The sequence below is a fragment of the Mesoplodon bidens genome, assembly GCF_964165515.1.
Source record: "Mesoplodon bidens genome assembly, chromosome: 2".
In the NCBI taxonomy this organism is placed as follows: domain Eukaryota; kingdom Metazoa; phylum Chordata; class Mammalia; order Artiodactyla; family Ziphiidae; genus Mesoplodon; species Mesoplodon bidens.
This window is the reverse complement of record NC_138177.1, coordinates 178486084-178512631: the sequence shown is the minus strand read 5'-3', so window position 1 is coordinate 178512631 and position 26548 is coordinate 178486084. Positions and strand designations below refer to the sequence as shown.

Here is a 26548-nt window from a genome sequence, read left to right as displayed (position 1 = left end):
TGAACCCGTGTCCCCTGCATCGGCAGGCGGACTCTCAACCACTGCGCCACCAGGGAAGCCCCTTCATAATTATTTCTAACAGCTGCATAAGAATGTCACCCTGCCGCTGGATCGCACATACAAACCCGTCTCGTGGGTGCACCCTCGTGGCTGGGTGAGAGCAGCACTAGCTAAGCCACCAGGGCACCAGGAGCGCGGCAGGAGCTCACACTCTCTGCTCACAGGTGATCTGTCCTGTAGACATCTGCAGGGTCAGCCCTGGGAATCCGAGCGGCCTCCCTGAGGATGAGCACAGCACTCAGCAACAAGTAGGGTAAGCGGGCCCATTTCACCCATCACCTCCAGGCCCCTCCTGGTTGGATGCGGGGCCCGGGCTCCCCAGCACAACCAGAGTAAGGCACTGAGAGGTCGCAGAGACCCGGAGTGTCAGAGCACACGATTTGTGCTGGTCGGGTTTCCAACCCAGGGGCCTGTCAGAGGCGTGCTGTAAAAATGATGAATGGCTGTCACATTTCCAAGGCTCTGGCTGATTTAGGGAGCCACTGGCAGGCGCATCACTCCCAGCATGTCAGCCAGTTAATTACTGCCAACTTTATCTTTCTTGTCAACACTTCTTGACAAATTGGCCATTATCTTTTTATTCTACAACAGTGAGCACTGCTCCTTTTCTGGTGATGCCTGGAGGTTTTTCTCCTCCTTTCTGCTTCTTCATATCCAGAGTGAAATGAAGAGCTCTGAGAGAGACGATTAGGAAGAAGAAGCTGTCAGGAAACAACAAAGCGGGGAGGGCTGACAGACTGAAGCCCAAAGCTTATTTTTCAACTACCTTGTCTCAAAATAGAGTTGATATTTTCGGTAAAATCCTGATTTCTTGGCTTCTGCATGTCCAAGAGCTCTGACTCAGTCTATTACGTGGATGAAGTTGGGAAACAAAATTAAATGACCCGGCATCCAGTGACTCGGCAGCTTTGAACTCTCCACGCTTATAATTGTGTGAGCAGATGTGCGCTGGCCTTGTACTCCAGTACGGAGTTAGGCCACATTGTAGAAATACGGATGCCCATTCTGGGATCAGGAAAAGGAAAAAAGATGCCTACCTTTTTAGTAAGGAAAAGCTGACAGACGAGGACCATAACATACTGTAATTGAATCACCAAGATTCATAGCCAAGGAGATGTCCAAAAGAATCTGGAGAGATCAATGGTGTTACCACTGATACATTTCATTGTCACTGGGACAGACTGTGTCAGAGGTGGCCATGGGGCACCTACCGTATTTCATCAATTCTAAGAGGTACGCTTTAACAGCTCGGAAACCATGATACAGCTTATAATTCAAGGTTTCAGAGTGCTGTGACCCAGTTTAATTGCCGGCAGCAGTTTGTTCCCCCTCGCAGTGGTACATGAAAATCAGAAGCAGCTTTGCTAAATCTCCAGCCATTCCTGAGGATGAGCTAGATGCAGTGGAGGGGCAGAGGCTAACTACTGGCTGACGGCGAGCGGCGCCCTTTAGAATGGTCTTGGGTTACAAGGAAAGACCCTCTGTCCTTTTGGTCAGCTTTAGGAGAAACCCCAGGACTCTTCCCTTTGTACAACTCCTCACTCACGGTCAGCTTTCTGCACTGAAAAGCAGCTTTCCTTGGAGTCTGTAAGATGCTCTATAGAGGCAAGCTGTTGTAAAGTGAACCTGTAAGAAGTCTTTAGAGCAGCCAGAAATAAATTTAAGCTCTACTGATGACTGGTGAGGGACCGGGCCTCTTGGGTAATGGCTGGATGTAAAAGGGCATTAAAGAAGAAGATGGGGCTAAAAAGAAAGATATAATCTGTACTTGTGCTCGGGCTACACAGGGGTTTCCTTCATCTGCACACTCTTTGCTGCCTGGAGCTTTTCTAGAGGGGTACGGATTCCTCGGGGCACACTGGCACTTTTGAAGGCAGCATGAGTCCAGACGTTTGGAATGTGTTTTTACTGAGAGGTGCGAAGCTTTGAGCAAATCCTTCCCCTCTGGACAGAGCGTTTTCTCTTCCAGCAGAGGTGCGGGAAAAGAACAAGACTGTGTACCTTTTCTGGAAGCCTGGAAACAACTGTAAAAGCTGGGCTCATACTTCCAAGCATGCAACAGAGACACCTTGGGAACGTGTGTTTAGAATTAAGACACAGAGTGGGTTTGTTCGTCCATCTAGCCCCTTGCCTGTAGGCTGTAAAGCCCAGTCACCCTCACTGTTAAGTGGTTGCTCAGGCACAAACTGGTTCAATTTCTTTAACATTCTCAAAGAGTTGCAGGCCATTCCCCATTAGTGCTGCCTAAGACAGGGAGGCTAAGACCCAGGCTGACGGGAAGCTCCTCAGTCCCAGGGCAACTGCACACGGACTTGAAATCTTGTCCTGCACCCTGGCAGGAATCCGTCTTTGGCTAAGAGTGATTTTTTGCAATTGCAATGTAATGGGTGTTTGATTTCCCTTTGGAGACAGACAAGATTTGTTGGGTTCCTGGATTAATTACTGGGAATATAGCTGCCCAGAGACATGACATGTTACTTTCTGTGTTCTGTCTTCAACATGAGCTGCTGCATGTGGCCCCTCAGGCCGTGATGAGGGTTAACCGACAGGTCGATGCAGGGTCAAGTTATCGGATATGCCATTCATACAGGCCTCCAGAATCAGCGGCGGGGGTGGGGGGCTGGGGGGTACAAAACCCTACCACAATGCTCTGTGGCCCTCTCACTCGTCTTCATATGTAAAGAAACAGGGGTGAGATGCAAACCAATGGTTTCCAGAGATACAAAGTGATCATACAATCAGGATGCTACCTCAAGTTACTGGTTAAAAAAAAGAAGGCTGAACCAAATGATCTCAACTCTTCCAGTTCTCACTTTCTTTGATTCTATAACTAAAATCTATGGAAGAAAATGTTAAAGCAGGAGAGAAAGCAATCCCCTTCAATGAAGAACTCACCATGATAAAATACTGGCAATGACCATGGAGAGAGACTCTAAGTCTCCATGTCAGATGTTTATTTAGGAGAAAAGAACCTTCTGCTGGGAATTCATTCTTTCATTTGACAAGTTCCAATGCAGTATCTCTTTTGTCTCAGGCTTTGTGCTAAGTGCTGGTTGCTAGAGCTACTATGGTAGATAAGACAGGTATGGTCTTTGCTTTCACAGAGCTTATAGGTCAGTGAAGTAGATATGCACAACACAAATGGAAATGAGTGCTGTGGAGGTAAACACCATGAAGAAAACAGAGCACAGAGATGGAGAATGGCACGGGGGACTTATTTTAGATTCAGGTGGACAGGGAGGTTTTTCTGATGAAATGATAATCGATTACCTAAATATCAATACTACTTAATATTTGCTAGATATGGACTATGTGTCAGACACAATTCAAAGTGTCTTACAGCTCATATAACTCAATAACAAAAAAACAAACAACCCAATCGAAAAATGGGCAGAAGACCTAAATAGACATTTCCCCAAAGAAGACATACAGATGGCCAATAGGCACATGAAAAGATGCTCATCATTGCTAATTATTAGAGAAATGCAAATCAAAACTACAGTGAGGTACCACCTCACACTGGTCAGAACGACCATCATTAAAAAGTCTACAAGTAAGGGACTTCCCCGGTGACGCAGTGGTTAAGAATCCGCCTGCCAATGCAGGCGACACAGTTTCGATCCCTGGTCCGGGAAGATCCCACATGCCGCGGAGCAACTTAGCCCGTGTGCCACAACTACTGAGCCTGTGCTCTAGAGTCCATGAGCCATAACTACTCAGCCTGCATGCCACAACTACTGAAGCCCATGCACCTAGAGCCCATGCTCCACAACAAGAGAAGCCACCGCAATGAGAAGTCCACGCACCGCAACAAAGAGTAGCCCCTGCTCGACGCAACTAGGGAAAGCCCGCGCACAGCAACGAAGACCCAATGCAACCAAAAATAACTTAATTAATTTAAAAAAATACTAAAAAACAAACAAACAAAGGACTAGTGTTCAAAAAAAAAAAAGTCTACAAATAATAAATGCTGGAGAGGGTGTGGAGAAAAGGGAATCCTCCTACACTGTTGATGGGAATGTAAACTGATGCAGCCACTATGGAAAACAGTATGGAGGTTCCTCAAAAGACTAAAAATAGAGTTGCCATTTGATCCAGCAATCCCACTCCTGGGCATAAATCCAGACGAAACTATAATTTGAAAAGATACACGCACCCCTATGTTCACAGCAGCACTACTTACAATAGCCAAGGCATGGAAACAACCTAAAATTTGTCCACTGAGAGATGAATGGATAAAGAAGATGTGGTATATATATACACAATGGAATATTACTCAACCATAAAAAGGAATGAAATAATGCCATTTGCAGCAACATGGATGGACCTAGAGACTATCACACTAATGGAAGTAAGAAAGAGAAATACAAATACCATATGATATTGCCCATATGTGGAATCTAAAACACGACACAAATGAACATATCTACCAAACAGAAACAGACTCACAGACATAGAGAATAGATCTGTGGTTGCTAAGGGGGGGTGTGGTGGGGGAGGGAAAGACTGGGAGATTGGGATTAGCAGATGCAAATTATTATTTACAGGATGGATAAACAACAACGTCCTATTGTATAGCACAGGGAACTATATTCAATATCCTGTGATAAACCATAATGGAAAAGAATGTGAAAAAGAATATATGTATGTGTATAACTGAGTCACTTTGCTGTACAGCAGAAATTAACACAACGTTGTAAATCAACTATACTTCAATAAAATTAAAAAAAAAACAAAGTGTTTTATGTGCATTATCTATTTTTAAATAAGCTTCCTGGCTGAAGTACAACATATATACACAGGAAAGTATACACCTAACTGTACAGCTTGATAAATTATCACAAAGTGAAGACACCCTTATAACTACCACCCAGACCAAAAAACAGAACACAACACACTGCCAGCATCCCAGAAGCACCCAAGCCTTCTCCCAATCACGGCTTCCCTTCTCATCCCCAGAGGTAACAACTCATAAGAGGTAACAACTATCTCACTTCTGATACAATTGGTTAGTTTCACCAGGTTCTGAACTCTATATAAACACTCAACATTATGTTTACGAGATACATACATGTCGTTGCATGCCACAGTAGTTTTGTCTTTTTACTGCTGAATAGTATGTCAGTGTATGAACATACCACAATTTATCTGTCTTACTGTCGATGGGGGTTTACGCTGTTTTCAGTTTGGGGCTATGGTAAGTCACGTTACTACATTCCTTTTTTTTTTGGCTGCACCATGTGGCATGTGGGATCTTAGTTCCCTAACCAGGGATCGAACCCACGCCCCCTGCATTGGAAGGGCGGAGTCTTAACCACTAGACCACCAGGGAAGTCCGGACAAACATTCCTATATGTGTCTTTGGCGCGTGTGTGCTCGCATTTCTGGTGGGAACAAATCTCGCAGTAGAACTGCTCGCTTACAGGGGCATGTTCCAGTCTCAGAAGATACTGACAAACTGCCACTTTACATTTCGACCAGAAGGGTATGGAAATTCCAATTGCTCCACATCTTTGTCAACACTTGGAATTTAGTGTTTTCCATTTCAGCCATTTTGATTGGTGTGCGAGTTGCACCTTCTGGTTTACTTTTTATTTAAAAAAAAAAATTATTTTTGTTTATTTATTTTTGGTTGCGTTGGATCTTTGTTGCTATGCGTGGGCTTTCTCTAGTTGAGGTGAGCAGGGGCTACTCTTTGTTGTGGTGGGGCAGGTTTCTCATTGAGGTGGCTTCTCTTGTTGCAGAGCAAGGGCTCTAGGCACACAGGCTTCAGTAGTTGTGGCTCGCGGGCTCAGTAGTTGTGGCGCACGGGCTTAATCGTTCCGCAGCATGTGGGATCTTCCCAGACCAGGGCTCGAACCCATGTCCCTTGCACTGGCAGGCAGATTCTTAACCACTGCGCCACCAGGGAAGTCCTGCACCGTATAGTTTAAATTTGAGTTTCCATAATGACTAATGAGCCTGAGCAGTTTTTCATGTGTCGACTGGCCTTTTGTACATAATTTTTGTGAAATAAGTGCCTGTTCACATCTCTTGCCCATCTTTTAATTGGCTAGCTTTTGTTTGTTTGTTAGGAGTTCTATATATACTCTGTATACAGTATACACAGAAGTATGTACTGGAGATACCTTCTTGCCTTTTTACTTTCTTCATGGTGTTTTCCAGTGAAAAGAAATGACTCCTTTTATTGCATTTAATGATGTTTTCCTTTATGGTTAGTGTTTTTCAAATCTTGTTTAAGAAATCTTTGCTTATCCCAAGATGCTGAAGATAATCTCCTATGTTATCTTCTAGAAGCCCTACTGTTTTCCGATTTAGAATTTAAATCTCCTGGACTTGAGGTTTTGGGTGTGGTATGGGGTAAGCATCAAGAACCTTTATCTCCCCATAAGGCTATCTAGCCTACCCAGAGGAACTCACTGTTCTTTAGTGGTACCTTGTCATAAATCAAGGGTTCATATATGTGTGGGTCTGTTTCTGGACATTCAAATCTGCTCCATCTATCTATTTGTCTATCCTTGCGCCAATACTACATTGCCTTAATTACTTACTGTAGCTTTAAGATAAATCTTGATTTCTAATAAGGTAATTCCTCCAAATTTATCTTTCTTCTTCAAAAATGCCTTAGCTATTTTTAATCTTTTGCTATATTTAACTTAGTCCTCACAAAAATCCTGTGAAGTGAAGCAGTTATAATTTTTTTTTTTTAACTAACTTTTTTTTTTTTTTTTTGGGCTGTGCTGCACAGCATGTGGGATCCTAGTTCCCCAACCAGGGATCAAACCCGTGCCCCCTGCAGTGGAAGCACAGAGTCCAAACCACTGGACCGCCAGGAAGTCCAGGAGTAGTTAAAATTTTTATCCCCATTTCACAGATTGGTCAACTCCGAGAAGTTAATTAATTTGCCCAGGGTCATATAACTATCAAGTGATGGGAAGGGATTAGAACCCAGATTTATCTGATTCTAGACCTAATTACTTTAAGTCCTTCAGATACCACCTCTTTAATCCTCAAGCCAGATGTGCCCTTCAGGGCATTTAATATGAATGCATTACAGTTTTAAGAAATTCTGATGTTCTAAGCCACCCACTTCCAGTTAAAAATCTTGTTTGGTAACTACAAAGAGCCACTGTCCTGGTGAGACTCAAAAAAAAAAAAAAAAAAAAAGCAAGAAGTAAAAGCTTCCTGGCTTCCTTCCACAGCCCCCTGTCTCCCAAACAACACTTACGGCCTCGCAGGGATGCACAAGGGCACTCAGGCCCGACGCGCCTCCACTCCTCCAGCTTTAACTCCTGCCACCACTCCTCTTCCTTCTTGCCCCTTAACGCCACACTTGACTACTTAGGCTCTATAAGCCCAGGCTTTTCATACAGCTGCACCTTGGCTCAGAATGCCCTCTCCAACTGCTGGCTACTTCTTCCTTTAAAAAAAAACAAAACACCCCACAAAAACAACAACCCTGGGTATCACTTCCCTCGGGAGACCTTCCAGAACCTCAACTGGGTTGGGCACTCCCCCTCTGCTGTGTCCCCCACCCCAGCATGTCACATTGCCCTGGAGTTCAGCTGTCTGTCTCTCCACCTAGCCTGCGAGGCACCTGAGGCTACAAATTCCAAAGAGGGTTCAGAGACAGACTTTTTTGCTAGGTGCTATAATTAAACAGTAGACGCTAAGAGGAGACCTGAAAGCAATGGTTTCTAATAAGCCCAGGACACACTCTCTGGGAGAAGTGGCAAACTAGAAGGCTTAGGGAAGAGGTGCAAATACCTTCTGCGATGGACCTGGACTTTGGGCTGAGATGGAAGTAGGACTGAGCGGTAGAAGGGTCAGGGGTTAAATGGCCACATGTAATAAGGCAGCTGTGGCTCATTAGAAGACTTTGGAAGTAAAATATGACCACAAACACACAGCTAAACTAACAACAAGGCAGATTCTTCTGAGATGTATTCATTCAACAAACAGAGCCTGGCACCGAGGGCAGCTGTTCCTCCCTCACCAGTCTGGAAGGATGGTGTAAGAGCAGGCAGGGGCACGAATACACTGGAAAATGAGGAGTCGCTCCAACAGGAACGTTGTCAAGAAAATGAGACATGACGCCCCTACTGGGGGAGAAGCAAAGACCAGCTCTTGGCCCTTCTCAGCTCTAGAATTCCCAGGCTGCTCGGACACATCCAATCCTTGGTGCCAGCCTAAGGCAGCACAGCCCAGACTGTGAAGTAAAAGCTCACTGGCTTTTCTCAAAAGAACATAAGCTTTATTTTCATAAACATCTGTCTCAGGAGCTCCAAGCTGACCCTCTTTCACCACCAGCAAAATGGAGAAAAGGAAAAACTGTAAGGTGTCCAACACAGGTTTTCCATATTTTCTCAATTAATTCCCATTTTTTATGGTCACATTGTCCACCGAAGGGCAGAGAAGGGATTAAAAGCCTCTCAGAGAAGGGAAAACTGCTCTAGTCTTCCGCATTTGTCCTGGTTTCCTCTACTGGCTTAGCTGTACTCAAAACAAGGACTTATTTTTCCTTCCTTCAGAAATTCAGAATCTAGGACACCCTAGGGTTGTAGATGTTTTGGAGGACAGATAATCTTCTGGCATGGGATATACTCTTAATTAGTGATTTTTCTCAAAATGAGGGGGGGGGTGTTGAAGATTTGGGCAGATTAGACAATTTAAGAAAATCTTCAAATAAAAAAAGCTTCCGTCTCCAACTTAAGCCTTATGTTAGAAATAAGTTTCCAGAAAACAAATGTCAGAGAGTAGGCACTCAGGCTAAAAGCTAGATGCTTTTGATCCAAGCTTAGGAACCCCTTCCTACCTTTCCTGGAAAGGACTGCTACACGGGTTGCAAATATGAATGATCGATTCATTTTCTGCCCAGACATGAAAATCTATTCATAACAACATTTTTCTGTTTGGGCAGAGGAAATGGTTACTGGAAAGAACAAACAAAAAGCCGGCCAGGAATCCATAAAGCGCCATTGTTCCATGATGTTCTCTACCAAGACAGCAGCATCATGTGTGATGCTACAGACAATTGTGTGCCGCACGGTTTAAGCTCAGTGCTCGGTGTCGGTTAAGCTGGGTAGGAGATCATCTTGAAGATCCTCATGGAGTTTAGCAGACCCCGCTAAATGACCCTGTCGGATGCTGGCGGTCGGGGCCAGGTTCGCCTTAGTGAAGTGAGCTCCGTGAGCTAATAAGGCTGCAGTGCCCGGCTGGACTAGACATTTGCAAAGAGAGAGCAGGGACCGGCTGACAGTGCCAATTCTAAAAAGACGCTTTTGAGCAGAATGACAAGCTGCTATAGGACTCCAGCAAAATCCTCACTCCTAAGCAGCCAAAGAAGATGAGCAGGTTAGCAAACAAACCCTGATCCACCTGATCCACTCCTGCTTTTTGATTTACAGGAAAAAAAACAAACAAAAAGTGTTTGGTAACTCCAGCTGCCTGAACAGAAATGACTTTCTGAGAAGCAGAAGCCCTGACTGGAAAAAGGCTCTGGGGGTCACGGTGGGAAGGAGGGCTGCCAGGCCTCAGGCTTGTGTGTGAGGGGCCCATACGGACTAGCAACAGTATAAGCACTGCACCCGGAAACAACAAGAGTATGTTCCGAAGACAGTTACCGCGTATGGACAGAGGGAACTTTGTTTACCTGCTTAGTGAAAAGCTCATTTTAAGGATTTAACATTTGCTGAAAACCCAGGTTTTTCCCCCACTTGTTTTCAAAGGAGGAATCTCCTTTAAATACAGTACATGAAAAATTACAATATCCCTATTGTCAGGGATATATGTATCATATATAGAGAATAAATCTGCAAACCATATTCCATAGGAAAAGGGAAATGAGGCTCTCTAGACATGGATTATTAGGCAACGGGGGTGTTTTTCTCTGCGTTTTAACACGCTTTCCCGGTTTAGAACCATGGGCCGTGGCTGTGCCTGTTCTCTCTTCTGCATGAACACTGATGGGCGTGCAGGTGCCCATCCCGGGACCAGGTCCTGCGTTTTCACCCCTGCTGCCACCTCTGCCACTTCCATGCCAAATGTCAAGTGTGAGAGGCGAACACTGGCCCATTCTTTATTGAAGGAGAAAGTATGTAAAAAGAAAGAACTCGGTAAAGCCTGTGGGTACAAGCTACCAAGTCCTTTTTTGCTTCTTAAGAGATTTCCTCTATCCTTCTATTTCTAAAGCTTTTCTAAGTTGGAAATTTTCAAATGTGAGATAGCGTTAGATCCAGGCCCAAAGAGGGTTTTGTAAAACACTGAATGATGATCAGAGAAAGGAATAATGAGCCTTGCTAAAAGCACATTCAGAAGGAGGCCAAAATAGACTAGAGCCTCGTATAAACAGCGTGGATTGCATTAACAGGTCTCCCTGTGAGTGGAGAGTCTTATTCCCAACTCTCTTTGCCTACCTTATGCTCACCCCACGGTTATATAACCTTTAGAATGGAATCTGGAAATTCTTCTGACCCTGCCCTGCTTGCTGATAGAGCAGAGCCAGTGGCTGGCAGGGGTACAATCTAATAGGCAAAACTGGAAACACACGAATTCAGTCCTCTTGTCTTAGCCCAGAGACTGTGCAGGCAAGGAAAGAAAGACTGCCCCTGTCTCTCTCCTCCCCGCCTCTGGCCTAAGTTTACGCTGACTTCACCCAACAGGCACCTGACCCTCCCAGATGAGCTGGGAGGGGCTAAAGCGCTATGCACGGCCACGGTAGGGGTGGAGGTGCAGGCAGCAAACAATATTTAAGATGCTGAGTTTGTGGAGCATTCAGTCTTGGGAAGGAAAGCTATAGGATACCCAAGGAAGCTGCGCTTTCAGAAAGTCAAGTTTTGAGAAAGGCTAAGAAAGAGCAAGGGGAGAGGATCAACAAAGTGGCAAGTCCACCAGGAGCGAAAGGGCTAGGTTCTAATTTGCCGCAGCTTTGCACACCTCAGCTGGACACAGCCGGATTCCCCCAGAGGAAGAGCCTTCCTCAACCGGGCCCACGAAAGATGCTGAAAGAGACTCTCTCGGCCGTGGCCTGGCTCTGCATTTTCACCGCGGCCTTTGTCAGCCACCCAGTGTGGGCACAGAAGCCCCCTAAGCGCAAGACACCTGCAGAGCTCACCGTGGCCGGCTGCTGTGAGGAGGCGAAGGAGCTCAAGGCCCAAATTGCCAACCTAAGCAGCCTGCTGAGCGACCTGAGCAGGAAGCAGGAAAGGGACTGGGTCAGCGTGGTCATGCAGGTGATGGAGCTGGAGAGCAATTCCAAGCGCGTGGAGTCGCGGCTCACAGAGGCTGAGAGCAAGTACTCCGAGATGAACAGTCAGATCGGCATCATGCAGCTGCAGGCAGCGCAGACCGTCACCCAGACCTTGGCAGGTAAGGAGGACGTGTCCTCACGCTACTCACCACCTTCCCCCTCACGTAGTCGAGCGTCTCCCGTCTGCAGCATTGCTTCTAGGTGACATGGTCGTCAGAACGATCCCTGGGGGTTCTTATGGAACTTACTTTCTTGGGTACGTGCCACCAGCTCTATTTTCTCTTTAGCAAAGGCTTACGAAGTATTTCTTTTGATTTCTAAGGTTCTGTACGTTTACCCAGCTTTTTTTTTTTTTAATCCCTGCAATGTTTCGGCATACTGAAGGCATGAATTACCATCTTGGAACACAGAGAGACCACGCGGTTTGCTCAAAGTCACAAAGCAAGTCTTAGAAACTGGGTTCAAGTTTTCCTGATTAGTCCACTTCCTTACCCAGAGCTGACCGGCTTGTACCCTCAGTCCCAAGGAAGCAGGAATGAACACCCAAATCATAACGTCTCTAGAAGCAAAGTTTTGCCAAAAACAGTTCTCTCGGGTCCCTGGGATTTAGTGGAATGGGCATTAATGGACTTCGGTGTCCTGTCTGCCAACCTAATTCTCACTGGCTCAGAATTAAGTGCACAGACACTGCCCGGAGCCATCTGAAGGATTCCTTCAGGTTCAAAAAGGACTGACTCCTCAAGGTCCCGCAATTCTGGTATTTCTGTTTTTTCCCACAATTGCAAATAAAATTCTGCCCAGTTATACAGGAAAATGCAATGCTGAAATTTACATCTTTAGTAGGTCGAAAATAAGACACGCTTACTGTTTTCTTTTCCAAAACAATTTTCAGTTTCTACTTAGCTTAGACAGGCCAAGGTGAATTTATTGTTCAGACAGAAATTTGGTTTGCTGAAATTATCAGGAAATTATTAGTTACAAGGAGCAGAGTCTATAGATATGTCATTTCTTGCTGATATAAAAACTTAAAAGACAATCTTTTTGGTCATATTATAAACCAAGCCAAGAATAAAGAGCAGAGTAAGTCTTACTGGTTATCCTCAACTCAAATGAAGAAAAAGTTTTAACATGAAATTAAGCTTAAAAAGTTTGTGTGGGATGAACTGGGAGATTAGGTTTGACATAAATACACGAGCACGTGTAAAATGGAGGGCTAGTGGGAACCTGCTGTAGAGCGCGCGGAGCTCAGCTCAGTGCTCTGTGACGACCTAGGTGGGTGGGATAGGGGATGGGGGGGAGGTCGGTCCACGAGGGAGGGGACTTTCTAAGCATGTACTTCCTGACTCTCAGTTTGGGACTAGAAAGGTCTTCTTCTCAGGCCATTTTCCAGACGAGTGAGTCCTGATTTGGTCTGTGTGATGAAACCAGACACACAGGAGACCAGGCGAGACAGAGGAATCTGATCAATGCCATGTCCTGCTCCTCCAAGCGGGATTTTCTCATCTCCCAGCAAGGAGTTTCTTGGGGGTCAAGTGCAGCTCTCTTGCCGGGCCTCTTACTCTTCCTGCCCAGGCCCTCATTCCTTACTTTTCTTCTCTGCTACCAGGTGTGGGGTCACCTTTATACTCTGTGAGTAGCGAGCCCCCTGGAGAAAGCAGTAAGTTGATGCTTTCATCAGTAAGAGGAAGTGATGACCTCGGATAGGGAAGACAAGGGTCTCCCATTTCCCCTCCCTAAAGTGCTCTGTCTTGAACAATTCCCACAGCGGGAAACTGCCAACTGTGTCCTCTTCTTGAAGGTCCGGTGCAGCGGTCACCGAGAAAAGGATCCCAAGACACAGTGGGCAGGAGGCATCTCCTAGACAGGCGAGAGCGCCTGCTTCCTGAATCCTACCTGGAAAGGCTTCCCTTCCACAAGGCTCTTTGATATTTAGAACGACAAGGAGACAAAGTCCTTCATAAAGCACGAGCCCCCAGGGCAGCTGAGGGAACGTTAAAATCAACCCCAGAGTGAGAGCCCGCCTGCCCAAATCTCTCATTTCCTTGTTTTAATAATGGTGTCAGGGGAAGGCCTCCAAGGGTTCCTTAGGGTGTTTGCATTTTCATTTGTCTAGCAGTGTTGGATTAAGGAGGGAAAGATAAAATTATAAATCTCTGCTAATAAGGGACCTAGTAGGCAGTAGCCATTACCTCTGAAAAGCAAGAAAAACAAACCGAGAAACAATAAAACCAGACCCTATGAGATCTTCATGACTTATTTAGGACTAGAGGCTGGCTGTCCCAGAAGCTGAATCTATTAAACAGGAGGGTCTGTTAGTGGCCCTCACACATTGTAACGTTTCCAGAATTCATGCCCTAGAACTACAGGAGGATCATTTATTTCAGCAAAAACCTGAAGCCACCTGTTTGTACCGTTGTGCTATCCAGGTGAAGGGTTTCCCTAGCCCTCAGCCCTACCACCAGTGAGGCCAAAACACACCCGTTCCTGGCCTCCTGATGCCCACCTCTCCCAAGTTCAGACACTGCCCAGCAATGAACATTCCTGTGAATTTTGTGGTAGAAATGAAGTCTCCCTTCCTAAACTTTCAATTTAGATGCAGCGAGGATGCCGGCTAGCCACAGAGCCCCTGGGTTTGGATGCTCAGCCTGTGGTTTTCTCCTTTTGTAGATGCCATCTATGACTGCTCCTCTCTCTACCAGAAGAACTACCGCATCTCTGGAGTGTATAAGCTTCCTCCCGATGACTTCCTGGGCAGCCCTGAGCTGGAGGTGAGGTCATCACGGCCCATGTACTACCATCTATCCTCCACCCCCTCAAAGGCTGGGGACAACAGGGCTAGTCACAGTCTAAAGAGAGGGAAACTCAAGACAGAGAAGCAAACACATCAACACCAGAGAGCTATCTAAACACTCAATTTATGGCGGAAAAAAATCCAGGCATCTGTTTTGCTCCTTCAAATCATTAGCAACCAAACACTAAACCTTCTCACATAGTTAGATAATGCTATAACCACCACCTAACTAGCTGCGATCCCTTGCCACATCCTAGGGCAGTGACTCTTTGGGGAGAAAAGAGAACATATAGGGAGTGTGTCAGAAGGACCTGGACTTTTTCCTTTCAGACCCTCCGTGCACTTGCTCTTATCCTCAATTTTGATCTCAGTAAACCACCAGCCTGCCCAGCTTGCCAACCCTGGGGCAGAATCGTTGCCTAGTGAGCCAGCATGGCTGTGGAAGGGCACACGTCCCCTGGCTCTGCGGGCTGGGAGAAAGGTGGGAAGCCACGCTCAGGCTCGCGCTGCCTGCCTCGGCACGTCCTGACCAGGGGGGGGCATCCCCTCTGCTCCAGGTGTTCTGTGACATGGAGACTGCAGGTGGTGGCTGGACCACCATTCAGAGGAGAAAGAGTGGCCTTGTCTCCTTCTACCGGGACTGGAAGCAGTACAAGCAGGGCTTTGGCAGCATCCGTGGGGACTTCTGGCTGGGGAACGACCACATCCACCGGCTCTCCAGGCGGCCAACCCGGCTACGCGTGGAGATGGAGGTGAGCACGAGACCGGGGCCGCCACGCCCAACCGTGTGCAACTCCTGGGCGTCATTCCTACTCCTGTTCACCATCGGCTGGTGTACTCGTTAAGATGGTTTTCCTGCAGGTTGCAGTACAGTTGAGGAAGAATAGGGCTTTTTTCCCTACTTTTCACAAAAACGAGGCTGCAGGTACAAGGGAGAGGCCAGACTCAGGCCAGAGCAGAGGAATCCAACAGTCAGCTGGGCTGAAACACTGTGGTCCCTGCCCTGGCCTGGGGCATGAGGTCCTCTACATGCAAACCTTACTGGTATCGGTTGGTGACCCTCATCAAAGGCCCTGAAGCGTCACTATGTTCTCAAGTTACTCTTATGACACCTCAGAGTGGGATACAGCAAAACACACACACGTGTACACCTTACAGACAGGGATGTAAAGGGGAAGAGAATGAGAGACTAACCAGGGCCATAAGGTGACCCAGGAGAGAAGTCTGATCTAGGACCCTTGTTTTCTGATTCCCAGGTTAGTGTGTTAAACTAGAGGTAGACAAGTAATAAAGTAGTAAAAAGTAGTAAAAAGGTGTATGGCTGCAGCTGGGGAGAGGGAAGAGGTGCAGGATGGTATGAAAGGAGGCCCTGCTGCAGTTTTCTAAGGCTCTGCCCCCCGGACAGGACTGGGAGGGCAACATGCGCTACGCTGAGTACAGCCACTTTGTCTTGGGCAATGAACTGAACAGCTACCGCCTCTTCCTGGGGAACTACAGCGGCAACGTGGGGAACGATGCCCTTGTCTATCACAACAACACACCCTTCAGCACCAAGGACAAGGACAATGACAACTGCTTAGACAAGTGTGCCCAGCTCCGGAAAGGTGAGAGTTGGGGTTGGGAGGTGGGAGTTCAGGTACAAGGCCATAGTCCCACTGGAGGAGAAAGAGTGAATTTGTAACTGCAGCTGGTATTCTGGCTTTGGTACTCCCGTTTGACGCTGACCCTAATGGCTTAGGTACAGTTTAAAAAACATCACAAATCCCTGCTGCCTAGTCTATCAGCTATTTCCGAGGACATCCTAGCACTGACCTGTTTCCTGTCCCAGGTGGATACTGGTACAACTGCTGCACAGACTCCAACCTCAATGGCGTTTACTACCGCCTTGGGGAGCACAACAAGCACCTGGACGGCATCACCTGGTACGGCTGGCATGGGTCTAGTTACTCCCTCAAACGAGTGGAGATGAAAATCCGCCCAGAAGACTTCCAGCCGTAAAAAGAAGCCTGCTCTGGAGCAGGGCTGGAGAAATGGAGACAAACGGAGGCTGGGAAAAGGCAGAGGAGGAGAGGAAGGGAGTCTAGAAAGGGCAGGGACAGAAAATGGCCTATCCTCTTCAGTGAGAGAGTAGTAAGTCTCTTAGGAGAACAAAAAACACTATGTACTGAGGACGTTACAGTAAATGGGAGGAAGTATTTAATGAAACACAATGGGTCCAGACACAGACTTCTCAGGGGGCTGCCCTGAGTGGGCCGTCTGCCTGTGATCCCTGACATAGCAGCAGCTTCTTTTCCACATGATTTTTCTGTGAAAGAAAAATAACTGTGAGTTCACTTTAACCATTTTCCTTAAGGCCTAGGTTATGTGAGGGCGGACAATAAACCCCTTTGCTGAAAAGGACCAGATTATTTTGATTCTCTTGGGTGTTAGACAAAGGAGTGAAGAGGGTGGTGGAGGAGAGGTGTTTCTGCTTTTAAATCCAATGAAATTATCTTCAGTCTACACAATTTTTTTTTTAAAGACAAACATTTTTCTGCTGGAGGTGAACGGACCCAGGCTGGCACTGACTGGAGGAAACTCCAGGGCTCTGGGCCTTGCAGCTGGCCTCTGAGCACCTCCCCTGCTCGGCCTCGATCAGGGCCCAGCACGGAGAGGCAGGAAGTGGGTGCAGCGGTAGCAGCAGCTCCAGCGGGAGGGGAAGATACGTCCCTGTGGACGCCTGCAAAACACTGCCTTAAAATAGTCACAGTCAATACAGATACGTCTCTTTTTATTTGCTTTGTAAGAAAAGGGCTCAAAGAGCTTCCTCTTTTATCTCATCTATAAAAAAATGGCTGAAACAGGAAGGTAAATGGCACTACGGTTAAGAAATAACTCATGCTGTATATAAGCATTTTGCTTTGTAGAAATACAACACTGTAGTTTGTTTTAAACATTCAAAGTTTTTTCTTCCTTCTACAATAAACTCTTTTAAACCTCGTTCCTTTTTAAAATGATTACTGTTACCACTGGGAGCATGGTGGAAAGTTTGAAGTGAAAAATCAGAGAGTGAGCCGTGAGAGAGAGACTCGGAGTGTGCTGCAGTCTTCAGGGAAACCAAGGGAGGGGCAGGAAGCCAAAGACGAAAGAGCGAGGGACAAACAGGGCGGCAGCATCCACCGGAAGAGGTCAGACTGTCCGACCTCCACCCAACCGCCACAGAGGCCAGTGCCACCACCTGGCTTCAAAACACTTTGCAAACCAACACTCCTACTTTCTACTTGAGCAAACTTACATATACGCAGAGGGAAAAGAAACATCTTTAGCCATAACAGATGTCAAATAATTTTGACCTTCAGGAAGCAATTTTTCCTTGTCAAAAAGAACCATTCACTTGAACTAGTCAGTGTAAGGTAAGCATAATTCTCGAACTCACTATTTTTTACTGTACCTATAGTCCTTTGATTGTTTGGGAACCTACTTAACCTTAAAAACAAGACCCTCAGGATTTTCAAAGAAGTAAAGCGGGTAGAGAAGAAGTACACTGGAGTAGGGCTTCCCATGGGACAGGCAGTCAGACAGAAACTTCCTAAGGCAGGCAGGGGATCTGAGATGCTCACGGGCATCTGCTTGGAGAGAGGAGAAAAAGATTGGGGGTTAGGAGATGAAGAGAAGGAAGAGCACAAGATGCCTAGGGCAGAAGTAGCTAATAATTTTCTCTCATCAGCTATACACCCCACAACTAAAGAAAATCGAGGCTCTAGGCAACAAAAGCTAAGACAAATTAAGTGGGACTACCTCAAACTAAAAAGCTTCTGCACAGCAAAGGAAAACGATCAATAAATTGAAAAGACAATCTACAGAATGGGAGAAAAATATCTGTAAACCATAACCCCGGGTTAATATCTAAAATATATAAAGAACTTACACAACTGAATAGCAAAAAAGCAAATAATCCAATTTAAAAATGGGCCAAGGACCTAAACAGTCCATTTTTCTGAAGAAGACATCTAAATGGCCAGTGGGTACATGACCGGGTGCCCAACACCACTAATCATCAGGGAAATGCAAAGCACAGCCACAGTGAGATATCACACCTGGTAGGGTGACAATTAAAAAGACAAGACATAATAAGCGTTGGCAAGAAAGTGGAGAAAAGGGAGCCCTTGTGCACTGCAGCCACCACACCACTATACCAGTCTGGAGGTTCCTCAAGACACTGAAAACAGAAGTACCACGTGAGCTAGCAATTCCATTTCTGGATATACATTCAAAGGAAACAAAGTCACTATCTCAAAGAGACATCTGCACTCCCATGTTCACTGCAGTATTCTTCACAATAGGCAAGATATGGAAACAACCCGAAATGTCCTTCAAAAGATGAATGGATAAAGAAAATGTGAAATGTAGTTTATGTATATATATATTATGTGTGTATATATATATATGTATGTACATACACACACATATAATATACACATAATGGAATATTATTCAGCCATAAAGAAGGAAATTCTACCATTTGTGACAACACGGATGAATCTAGAGGGCATTATGCTAAGTAAAGTAAAACAGAGAAAGACAAATACTGTATAGTATCACTTATATGTGGAATCATTTTTTAAAAAGCTGATTTCATAAAAACAGAATAGAATGGTGGTTGTCAGGGGATGGGAGAATGGGGAAGCAGGGAGATGTAGGTGAAAGGGTACAAACTTTCAGTTGTAAGATGAGTAAGTTCTGAGTATCTAATGCACAGCATAGCAACTATAGCTAATAATATAGTTTTGTATATTTGAAATTTGCTGAGAGTAGATCTTAAGCATTCTCACCACACACACACACACACACGAGTTAACCATGTGAGGTGATGGATGTGTTAATTACCTTGATCTCGGTAATCATTCCATAATGCATATCAAATCATCATGCTGTACATTTTAAATATATTCAAGTATATTTGTCAATTACTCCTCAATAAAGTTGGGGGGACAAAACATCTATATTACATTAATCAAAACCTATAGTTGCTGAAATTTACTCATACTTTTATAGATACACAATTGAATAACTGACATCTAAACTTTTTGTGACAAGGTTAATGTCAAAAAAATGTCACCATATGTGGTATTTTAGAAATCGACATTCGAAGTCCAACTTATTTGGGCAAAAACATGATTCTATTTCTATCTTTTTGGTCACTTTTTAAAGTGTTTAAAGGAAAACTTTTTAGCGTGTACTCAAAAGCAGAGCTAGCAGAGAACTTGGTTATTTGATTATCCTTTCAAATGAAGGAAGCACCATACACAGCAGGCTGTTTCAGCCACAGTGGAGGTACTTATTAGCTGGGTGATTTTTCCTAAACTATCTGTAGTGAAATAATCAACCATGTCAGCATTTACATGAAGATAATTAGATCCTGAAGTTAATATTCTCTGATGATCATTAGGGGAAGTGAACAGTTCTCTAGGAGCTGTGGAGCTAACATTTAAGGCTGCTTGTAATTTCATAACAGCAAAAAATTTATTAAACAACCTATTTTTTTCCATACCCAGAAGACTCAAAACCATCTTATGAGAGAACATAAGCAAATGAGGGGAAAAGACCATGGAATTTCAGACTCTGTCTTTTACATTCATAGAACTCCAAGGAGGAAGACTCAGGCACCAAAATATTTAGCCAATAAAAACCCACCCTGCCCTCGGGTGGTCTCTGAGGCACAGAATCCAGCTCCTAATCCCAAGCCAGAGAGCGCGATCTAACCCAGACGTAAAATCTATCTTTCCTAGGCTGCTCTGTCCACAGAACTGCTTCTAGGCTAATTTCATTGGGACAAGTAAGCACAGGTTGGAAAACAACAGAAGCCCAGGTGCTAAGGGTCAACAGAAATGACAATTCTGGCTAGAATACTGGGGAGAGCCATCTGCAACCACATCTCATTTAAACGTGCTGGCCAGGCCTGATGGCAGATTTCACAGAGCAGAGGTCTCCAAGTGCCTCCAGTGAACTGTCACCAGGCAGTGGGAGAAGAGAGGTCTTTTTAGATGAAGGCAGCAATTAAAAAGGGTTTATGGCCTACCTGATGAGAGACTCTAGGATGGCAGGGGTGGGACCTTTCTGGAACTCCAGTTCTTTGTAGTGTAGCGCTTTGGCGTATGCTCGGCACTTGGCAGCCCTCTCACCCAGCAGAACAATGCCATTGTCATCTCTCAATGGCAGGGGGCCCTGGAGAAGAGCAGAACCCCACAGCATAGGAAAATGGCAGACGGGGCACAAGCAAGAGTGGGCTGTGCGGGTGCTTCTCCCCTCTCACCAGCTGGTTCCCTGTCAGGCTCCATCTGGACAATTGGGCAAAGTCTCACCTTGTCACTGTGTTCCATGAATTCAGCCAAGTTTAAGAGGGTTTGTGTGACTTCAGCGATGTCCTGGGAGGTGAGGGCCAACTCGATGCTTCTGATGAGTTCATCCTGCTGGTCTTCATTCAGCTCAGACCAGCAGGACACAAACGCAGCGTTAAAGAGATCCCTGAAGGCAGACAGGAGTGAAGACAAATTTGGAAATGCCTCTCCTGCCTCTGCCTGGTGCCACAAAGTCACACCTACCAACCTACTCCCGGCATCACTGATTATGGTTATACAGGCCAGGGCTGTCCAAAAGAACTTGCTGGAAATGGTCTATATCTTCCCTGTCCAATATGGTAGCCACTGGTCAATGAACACTTGAACTTTGGTAAGTGTGACTAAGGAACTGAATTTTAAGTTTTAGTTAATTTTAATTAAGTTAAAATAAGCACACGTGGCTAGTGACTGTTGTATTTTACAGCGCAGGTACAGGGAACTAGGGGTGGGGGCGGGGCGTGTGGGGAGAAAGAGCAGAGAAAAGTAACTTGTCTCCACAGTGGTTGCATCACTTCTCTTCATTGGAGGGGATGAACAGAAAGGGACTTCTAACATAGCAGTTGACATAACAGATTCAGAAAACAATAATCTTCAAATGATTCTTGGGATGTTTCTTCTCAGGCAATGTCCAAAGTCCTAAGGTCAGAAGTGGCAAAGGCAGCATGTGCTATTGCTTTTCAAAATATAAGCAGAACCTTTAGTAGGATGGTCATAAACAAAATGACAACAGAACTTAAGAAACTAGCAGTATTAGAAAATAGAATCCAAATCCACAAGTCTTAAAAGATTCTCTTAGCCAAACCTCTAACAGCTGGGGCCTTGGGAAGACCTGGAAGCAGAGGTATCATTTCTAAGATCACTACAACTATTTAAAATCACTACAGCACCACTTGGGTGAATATATTTGCTACCCCTGACATCTGAATTTTAATCCTACCCTCTCTTTTTTTGGTGAATATGTGGAGAGGGGAGTTGGAAACTACAGGATATGCCTAGATAATGTATGGGGTAAAGCATCTGATGCTTATACATCTACTTTTCATTACATATTTTAAAAGATTAAGTCAGATCGATGTATATATAATTTTGGAATCTGATGGAAGAAAACAAAATTTGAAATTCAAAGGATAACATGAAGATCAAAAGAAACCCTGTGTAAATTAAGAAGTAAGCTTTCTGATCTAGGTCCAAGGCCACGCTGGCTCCCAAATGAACATACTTGGCACTAAGGGGACAGACACGTGTGTATATTTATCACAAGCCTCTTTTGGATGACAGTGTGCCCAAAAGGGACTTGGAGCAGATGAAGGTACGCTACAGTAGCCGGGAGTGTGAAATCTGCACACTATGGAAACAGAGAAGTCCTAGGAATGATTTTTAAGCATTATAAAATATTTGAAAGAAATCAGATGAACTAAATCACGGCATCCAAGCAACAGCCTCAGGGACCATTGCTATTCTTGCTAAATACACTCCAAATAGCAAACCAGCTGTGCAGATGAAAGTGAAATGGAATACCTCATTTTTTTGCTTCTTGCTAATGAAAAGCATTGTTAATTAAATCACCATTTAATGCCTCATTATAAATAAGAACTGTCCATTGTAGAAAAATTTAGAAAATAAGGAAAAGAATAAAAAAGAAAAGAATTGCTCCTTAAATCCTCCTACTTAGAGATAATCATTATTGTATTACTTTCTAATCTTTTTCCTATGTACATATACTTTTAATAGTTGAAATCACACATTTATACCATTTTGTATTCCATTTTATTCACTTACATCATACTATGAATCTTTTACATGCATTAAAACTTTTTATAAACCAAATTTTCCATGACTATTTAAGATTCGCTGTTAAAGGTTTATAGTATTTTTTACGGCAAATTCTATTTTCCGAAGATGGCTGCAGCACTAGCTCCTGTTCCATACGCTCTTCTAGGAGCCTTCCGCTCCCCTATAAAAAGGTGGCATCCACGTCTCCTCCCCTGGAGCCCGAGTAGGCCTTTGTGACTGCCTTCAACAACGCAGTGGGACAGAAATAACACTATGTGACCTCCGAGACTAGGCCATACAAGCATCGTGCACGTCTGCCTCGTTCCCTGGGGGACACTCACTCTTGAACCCAGCCAGTTTCCTGTGAGGAAGCCTGAGCAATCCATAGGGCAATCCACGTGGAGAGGAACCAAGGCCCCTGGCCAGGGCTGAACTTCCATCCAATAGTCAGCCCCAACTTACCAGACATATGGATGAGCCATCTTGGAAGTGGATCTTCTAGCCCCTGGACAAATACCCCTGACACTGTGTGGGGCTTAGACAAGCTGTTCCCACAGTCCTGCCCAAATTGCAGATTTGTGAGTAAAATAAGTAATTTTTTTAGACTGCTGTTGTTTTAGACCACTAAGTCCTGGGGTATTTGTAATGCAGCAATAAATAACTGGAGTATCACTATTATTGGAAAACAGGTTATATTAAGCTATTACATAGTTGTTTTCAGAGCTATAAATGACTCTGTAATTAAAGTTTTGGACCTAGATCTACTAAGGAAAGGTATACTAGCAAGGTTAAGATGGATGTTTTTCCTATAATAAGAGCTTCTTTAATTTGCCTTTTTATCTTTTCCCCCAGAGGTTAACAAAATTAAAAAACCCTTTTACTATTACTGCTAATAAAAACTAATTCTTATACAACATTTTCTACGTGCTGACCCTCTTGATCCCAATCTGAAGCTGGGAGGAAGGGAGCCCTGACACACCATACCTGGCCATCGGGTTGTAGGCCTGTGCCAGGGCCCAGCAGGAGCGCAGGGAGGGCGAGGAGGAGTCCTTCAGCAGCTCCAGGCTCAGCCGCCTCAGCCATTCCAACCAGTCATCTTTGGAGACCCTTCTGGCAGCTCCCCAGGCCTACCATGCCACAGGCGACAAAGGAAAACTATCAACTGTAAGGGCCAATTGTAAAGAGCCCTTGCTTATCTAATGATTATTTCACTTCTTTGATTTATAAAATTATACCTCTCATGATAAAATTCCCTGAGCACAAATACAAAAGAGTAATATTTAAAGCCATAAAACAAAAGCAGCAAACTCTCATAATATAAAGAAAGCCTGTTTTACACCTCATTTGCGCTGGACTCTATCCGCAAAGCAGAGAGCTCTACAGCCCCAGAGTGGATGGGGACCGTCACACTCAGAATGCATCCAACACAGCCAAATGGCCTCCAGCAGTGTGTGAGGGGCCCGGGACACCCTGTAGTGGGACACTGGCTCATCTTATGCAGAGTCACCCAGAGAGGGGGAAGCGCTCAGGTTGACACCATCCTCAGTAGTGTGACCATCAGGTGAGCACTGAGCCCGAGTACACGGCAGTGTGGTGGAATGAGACAAAAGGAGTTGAACAGATTGAATTTTTATTTTGTAGTTTATCCCCTCCAACTTTCCTCAAAACTCTGAGCTCTCCAGGCACCAAGAGGTACTAGCAGGGGCGGCTTAGGGAGGTGGGTGGAAAGATCCAGGCCCTGGACCTGGGCAGTAAAGGGGAGTGGTCAGCAGCCACAGTCTGTGGAGCTCAGTGGCTGGAGTTCAAATCCCAGGTATGTAACGTATTGGGTGTCTGATCTTGGGCAAGTTATTTTAACTTCCCTGTGTCTCAGTTTCTTCATCTGAAAAGTGTGGATAATAGTCCCCACATCAGAGGGTGTTCTTTTTTAAATTAATTAATTAATTTATGGCTGAGTTGGGTCTTTGTTGCTGCGCGCGGGCTTTCTCTAGTTGTGGTGAGCAGGGGCTACTCTTCGCTGTGGTGTGCGGGCTTCTCACTGCGGTAGCTTCTCTTGTTGCGGAGCATGGGCTCTAGGCGTGTGGGATTCAGCAGTTGTGGCTCGCGGGCTCTAGAGCGCAGGCTCAGTAGGTGTGGTGCACGGGCTTAGTTGCTCTGCGGCATGTGGGATCTTCCTGGACCAGGGCTCGAACCTGCGTCCCCTGCATTGGCAGGCGGATTCTTAACCACTGCACCACCAGGGAAGCCCCCAGAGGGTGTTTTAAGGATTAATTAACTAAGTTAGAGACTTCCCTGGCAGTCCAGTGGTTAAGACTCCATGCTTCCACTACATGGGGCACGGGTTCAATCCCTGGTCAGGGAACTAAGATCCCGCATGCCACACAGCATGGCCAAGATTTAAAAAAAAAAAAAGATTAACTAAGTTAATATGTGTAACAGATTTAGCACAGTGCTCAGCACAAGTTAGTGCTTTACGCTGAGTGCCTGCTACTCTGAAGTTAGAAACACCTGGTTGGAACCCTGGCCCTGCCACTCACCTGCTGTAAGGACTCTGGGCAAATTACTTGTACACTGCTGTCTGAGTCTTAATCTTCCTCATTTAGGGATAATGCAGCTAAAGGGCCTAGCTGGAATAGATGAGCAAAACATGGTGGCTTGTATTATCAAAATGACTTCTCACTGAATTGGCTTAGCCCTAACTACTAAATCCCTAACTTTTTTTTTTTTTTTTTTTTTTTTTCTTTTTGCGGTATGCGGGCCTCTCACTCTTGTGGCCTCTCCCGTTGCGGAGCACAGGCTCCGGACGCGCAGGCCCAGCGGCCATGGCTCACGGGCCCAGCCGCTCCGCGGCATATGGGATCCTCCCAGACCGGGGCACGAACCCGTATCCCCTGCATCGGCAGGCGGACTCTAAACCACTGCGCCACCAGGGAGGCCCCCCCTAACTTTTAAAATATATTCTTAGAAGATTTTTCTGGCAGAACAGACATGTCAATCCTCCCTAAATAGGGAAATCAGATAAGTTAAAGCAGAGTTCTCAAGTGAAGTAGTCCAGGGAGTGAAAGAGACACCCATGTGCTACACTACCTGAGCATCAATGACTCAGTCCATCACCTCCTGGGATAAATGGAGATTTGCTATAGCTTTTTTTTTTTAATATATTTTTATTTATTTATTTGTTTGTTTGTTTATTTGGTTGTGGCTGGTGGGCTCCTTAGTTGCGGCTCACCAGCTCCTTAGTTGCGGCATGCATGTGGGATCTAGTTCCCTGACCAGGGATCAAACCTGGGCCCCCTGCATTGGGAGCCCGGAGTCTTCACCACTTTGCCACCAGGGAAGTCCCCTGCTATAGCTTTTGATGAGTTACCAAGCAGTAACATTACATAAACTAATATTTTTTGTCAAAAACTGAAGTAGAGATACTACGAGAGACAAATTAAAAATTTATGTGAAGGATTCTCACTCACCATACAATGAGAACCCCTGAACTAGAAGAAGATACCAAAGACTTTTAGACCTTGTTCTGTTGAACGAAATGGGAACATGAAGTCCTTTTCGATCCACAGATTTCTGGTTTCCTTCCTATACAGCGAGTCTCTGGATACCGGCGCTGTATTACAAGGCATTTAGAAGTCAGACACATACAAGGAAGCATTACTAGTATCTTTTGCCCTCTAATGATATGAGGCTGAGCTTGGGTAAGGCGAAGGCAATGCAACACAGTGGCTAAGAGACTGGTCTCTGGAGTCATACCTGGGTCAGATCCTGGCTCCACCAACTACTGGTTGACACTGAGCAAATTACTTAAGCTTTCAGTGCCTCAATGTCCACATCCATAAAAGAGGGATGGATACTAATGACAGCGTCAAACTTACAGGGTTACTGTGAAGATTAAATGAGTCAATACGTGTAAAGTGCTCACAACAGTGCCTGACGTGTGGGAAGCGCTCAACAAGTGGTGCTGGTGGTTAGTGCTATCATTAACATCGGTACCATTTGATAAATGGTAGCAAAAGGCTCTTCAAAAAATTTCAGCTTAAGGAACAACCGCACAATCTATCAAACAGGATATGTCCCTCACCTGGGCCTTTCCCCACTGCTCTGTAATTTAAAACATAATCAACTCTCAATTCTCTGGGTCCTACAGTAACTATTGAAACTCCAGCCAGTTTCCTCTCCTCACCCACCCACCGCTGACTGCCTCATCTGGTTACACTGGTGCATGCTGATGGAACGCCAGTTTACTCATTTAGAAGGTAAGCCCGACTAGATTATCATGAGGCAGGAAAGCTGCTGAGA

At 45.3% G+C, this 26548-nt stretch overlaps 2 protein-coding genes across 2 annotated transcripts in view; one reads left to right on the top strand and one right to left on the bottom strand.

The window, feature by feature from the left end:
* Positions 1-26548, bottom strand: part of MTOR (mechanistic target of rapamycin kinase) — a 121365-nt gene that overhangs the window by 48569 nt on the left and 46248 nt on the right. The window contains exons 26-28 of the mRNA XM_081220781.1: positions 23234-23376; positions 20441-20603; positions 20158-20303 (exon numbers count right to left, since the gene is read on the bottom strand). Coding sequence (XP_081076907.1) covers positions 20158-20303; positions 20441-20603; positions 23234-23376 — 452 coding nt within the window. The remainder of the gene's footprint in view (positions 1-20157; positions 20304-20440; positions 20604-23233; positions 23377-26548) is intronic.
* On the top strand, positions 10860-17749 carry ANGPTL7 (angiopoietin like 7). Its single transcript, XM_081224520.1, has 5 exons — positions 10860-11427; positions 13976-14076; positions 14657-14851; positions 15505-15703; positions 15928-17749. The coding sequence occupies exons 1-5, from the start codon at positions 11058-11060 to the stop codon at positions 16095-16097; spliced, it is 1035 nt and encodes a 344-aa protein (XP_081080646.1). The 5' UTR covers positions 10860-11057; the 3' UTR covers positions 16098-17749.

Excerpts from the sequence above, each read along its gene's own strand:
- ANGPTL7 (XM_081224520.1), top strand. The coding sequence starts at position 11,058 with ATGCTGAAAGAGACTCTCTCGGCCGTGGCCTGGCTCTGCATTTTCACC. Across the intron at positions 14,077-14,656 it reads TGGGCAGCCCTGAGCTGGAG|GTGTTCTGTGACATGGAGAC; the intron begins GTGAGGTCATCA and ends CCTCTGCTCCAG. Across the intron at positions 14,852-15,504 it reads GGCTACGCGTGGAGATGGAG|GACTGGGAGGGCAACATGCG; the intron begins GTGAGCACGAGA and ends CCCCCCGGACAG.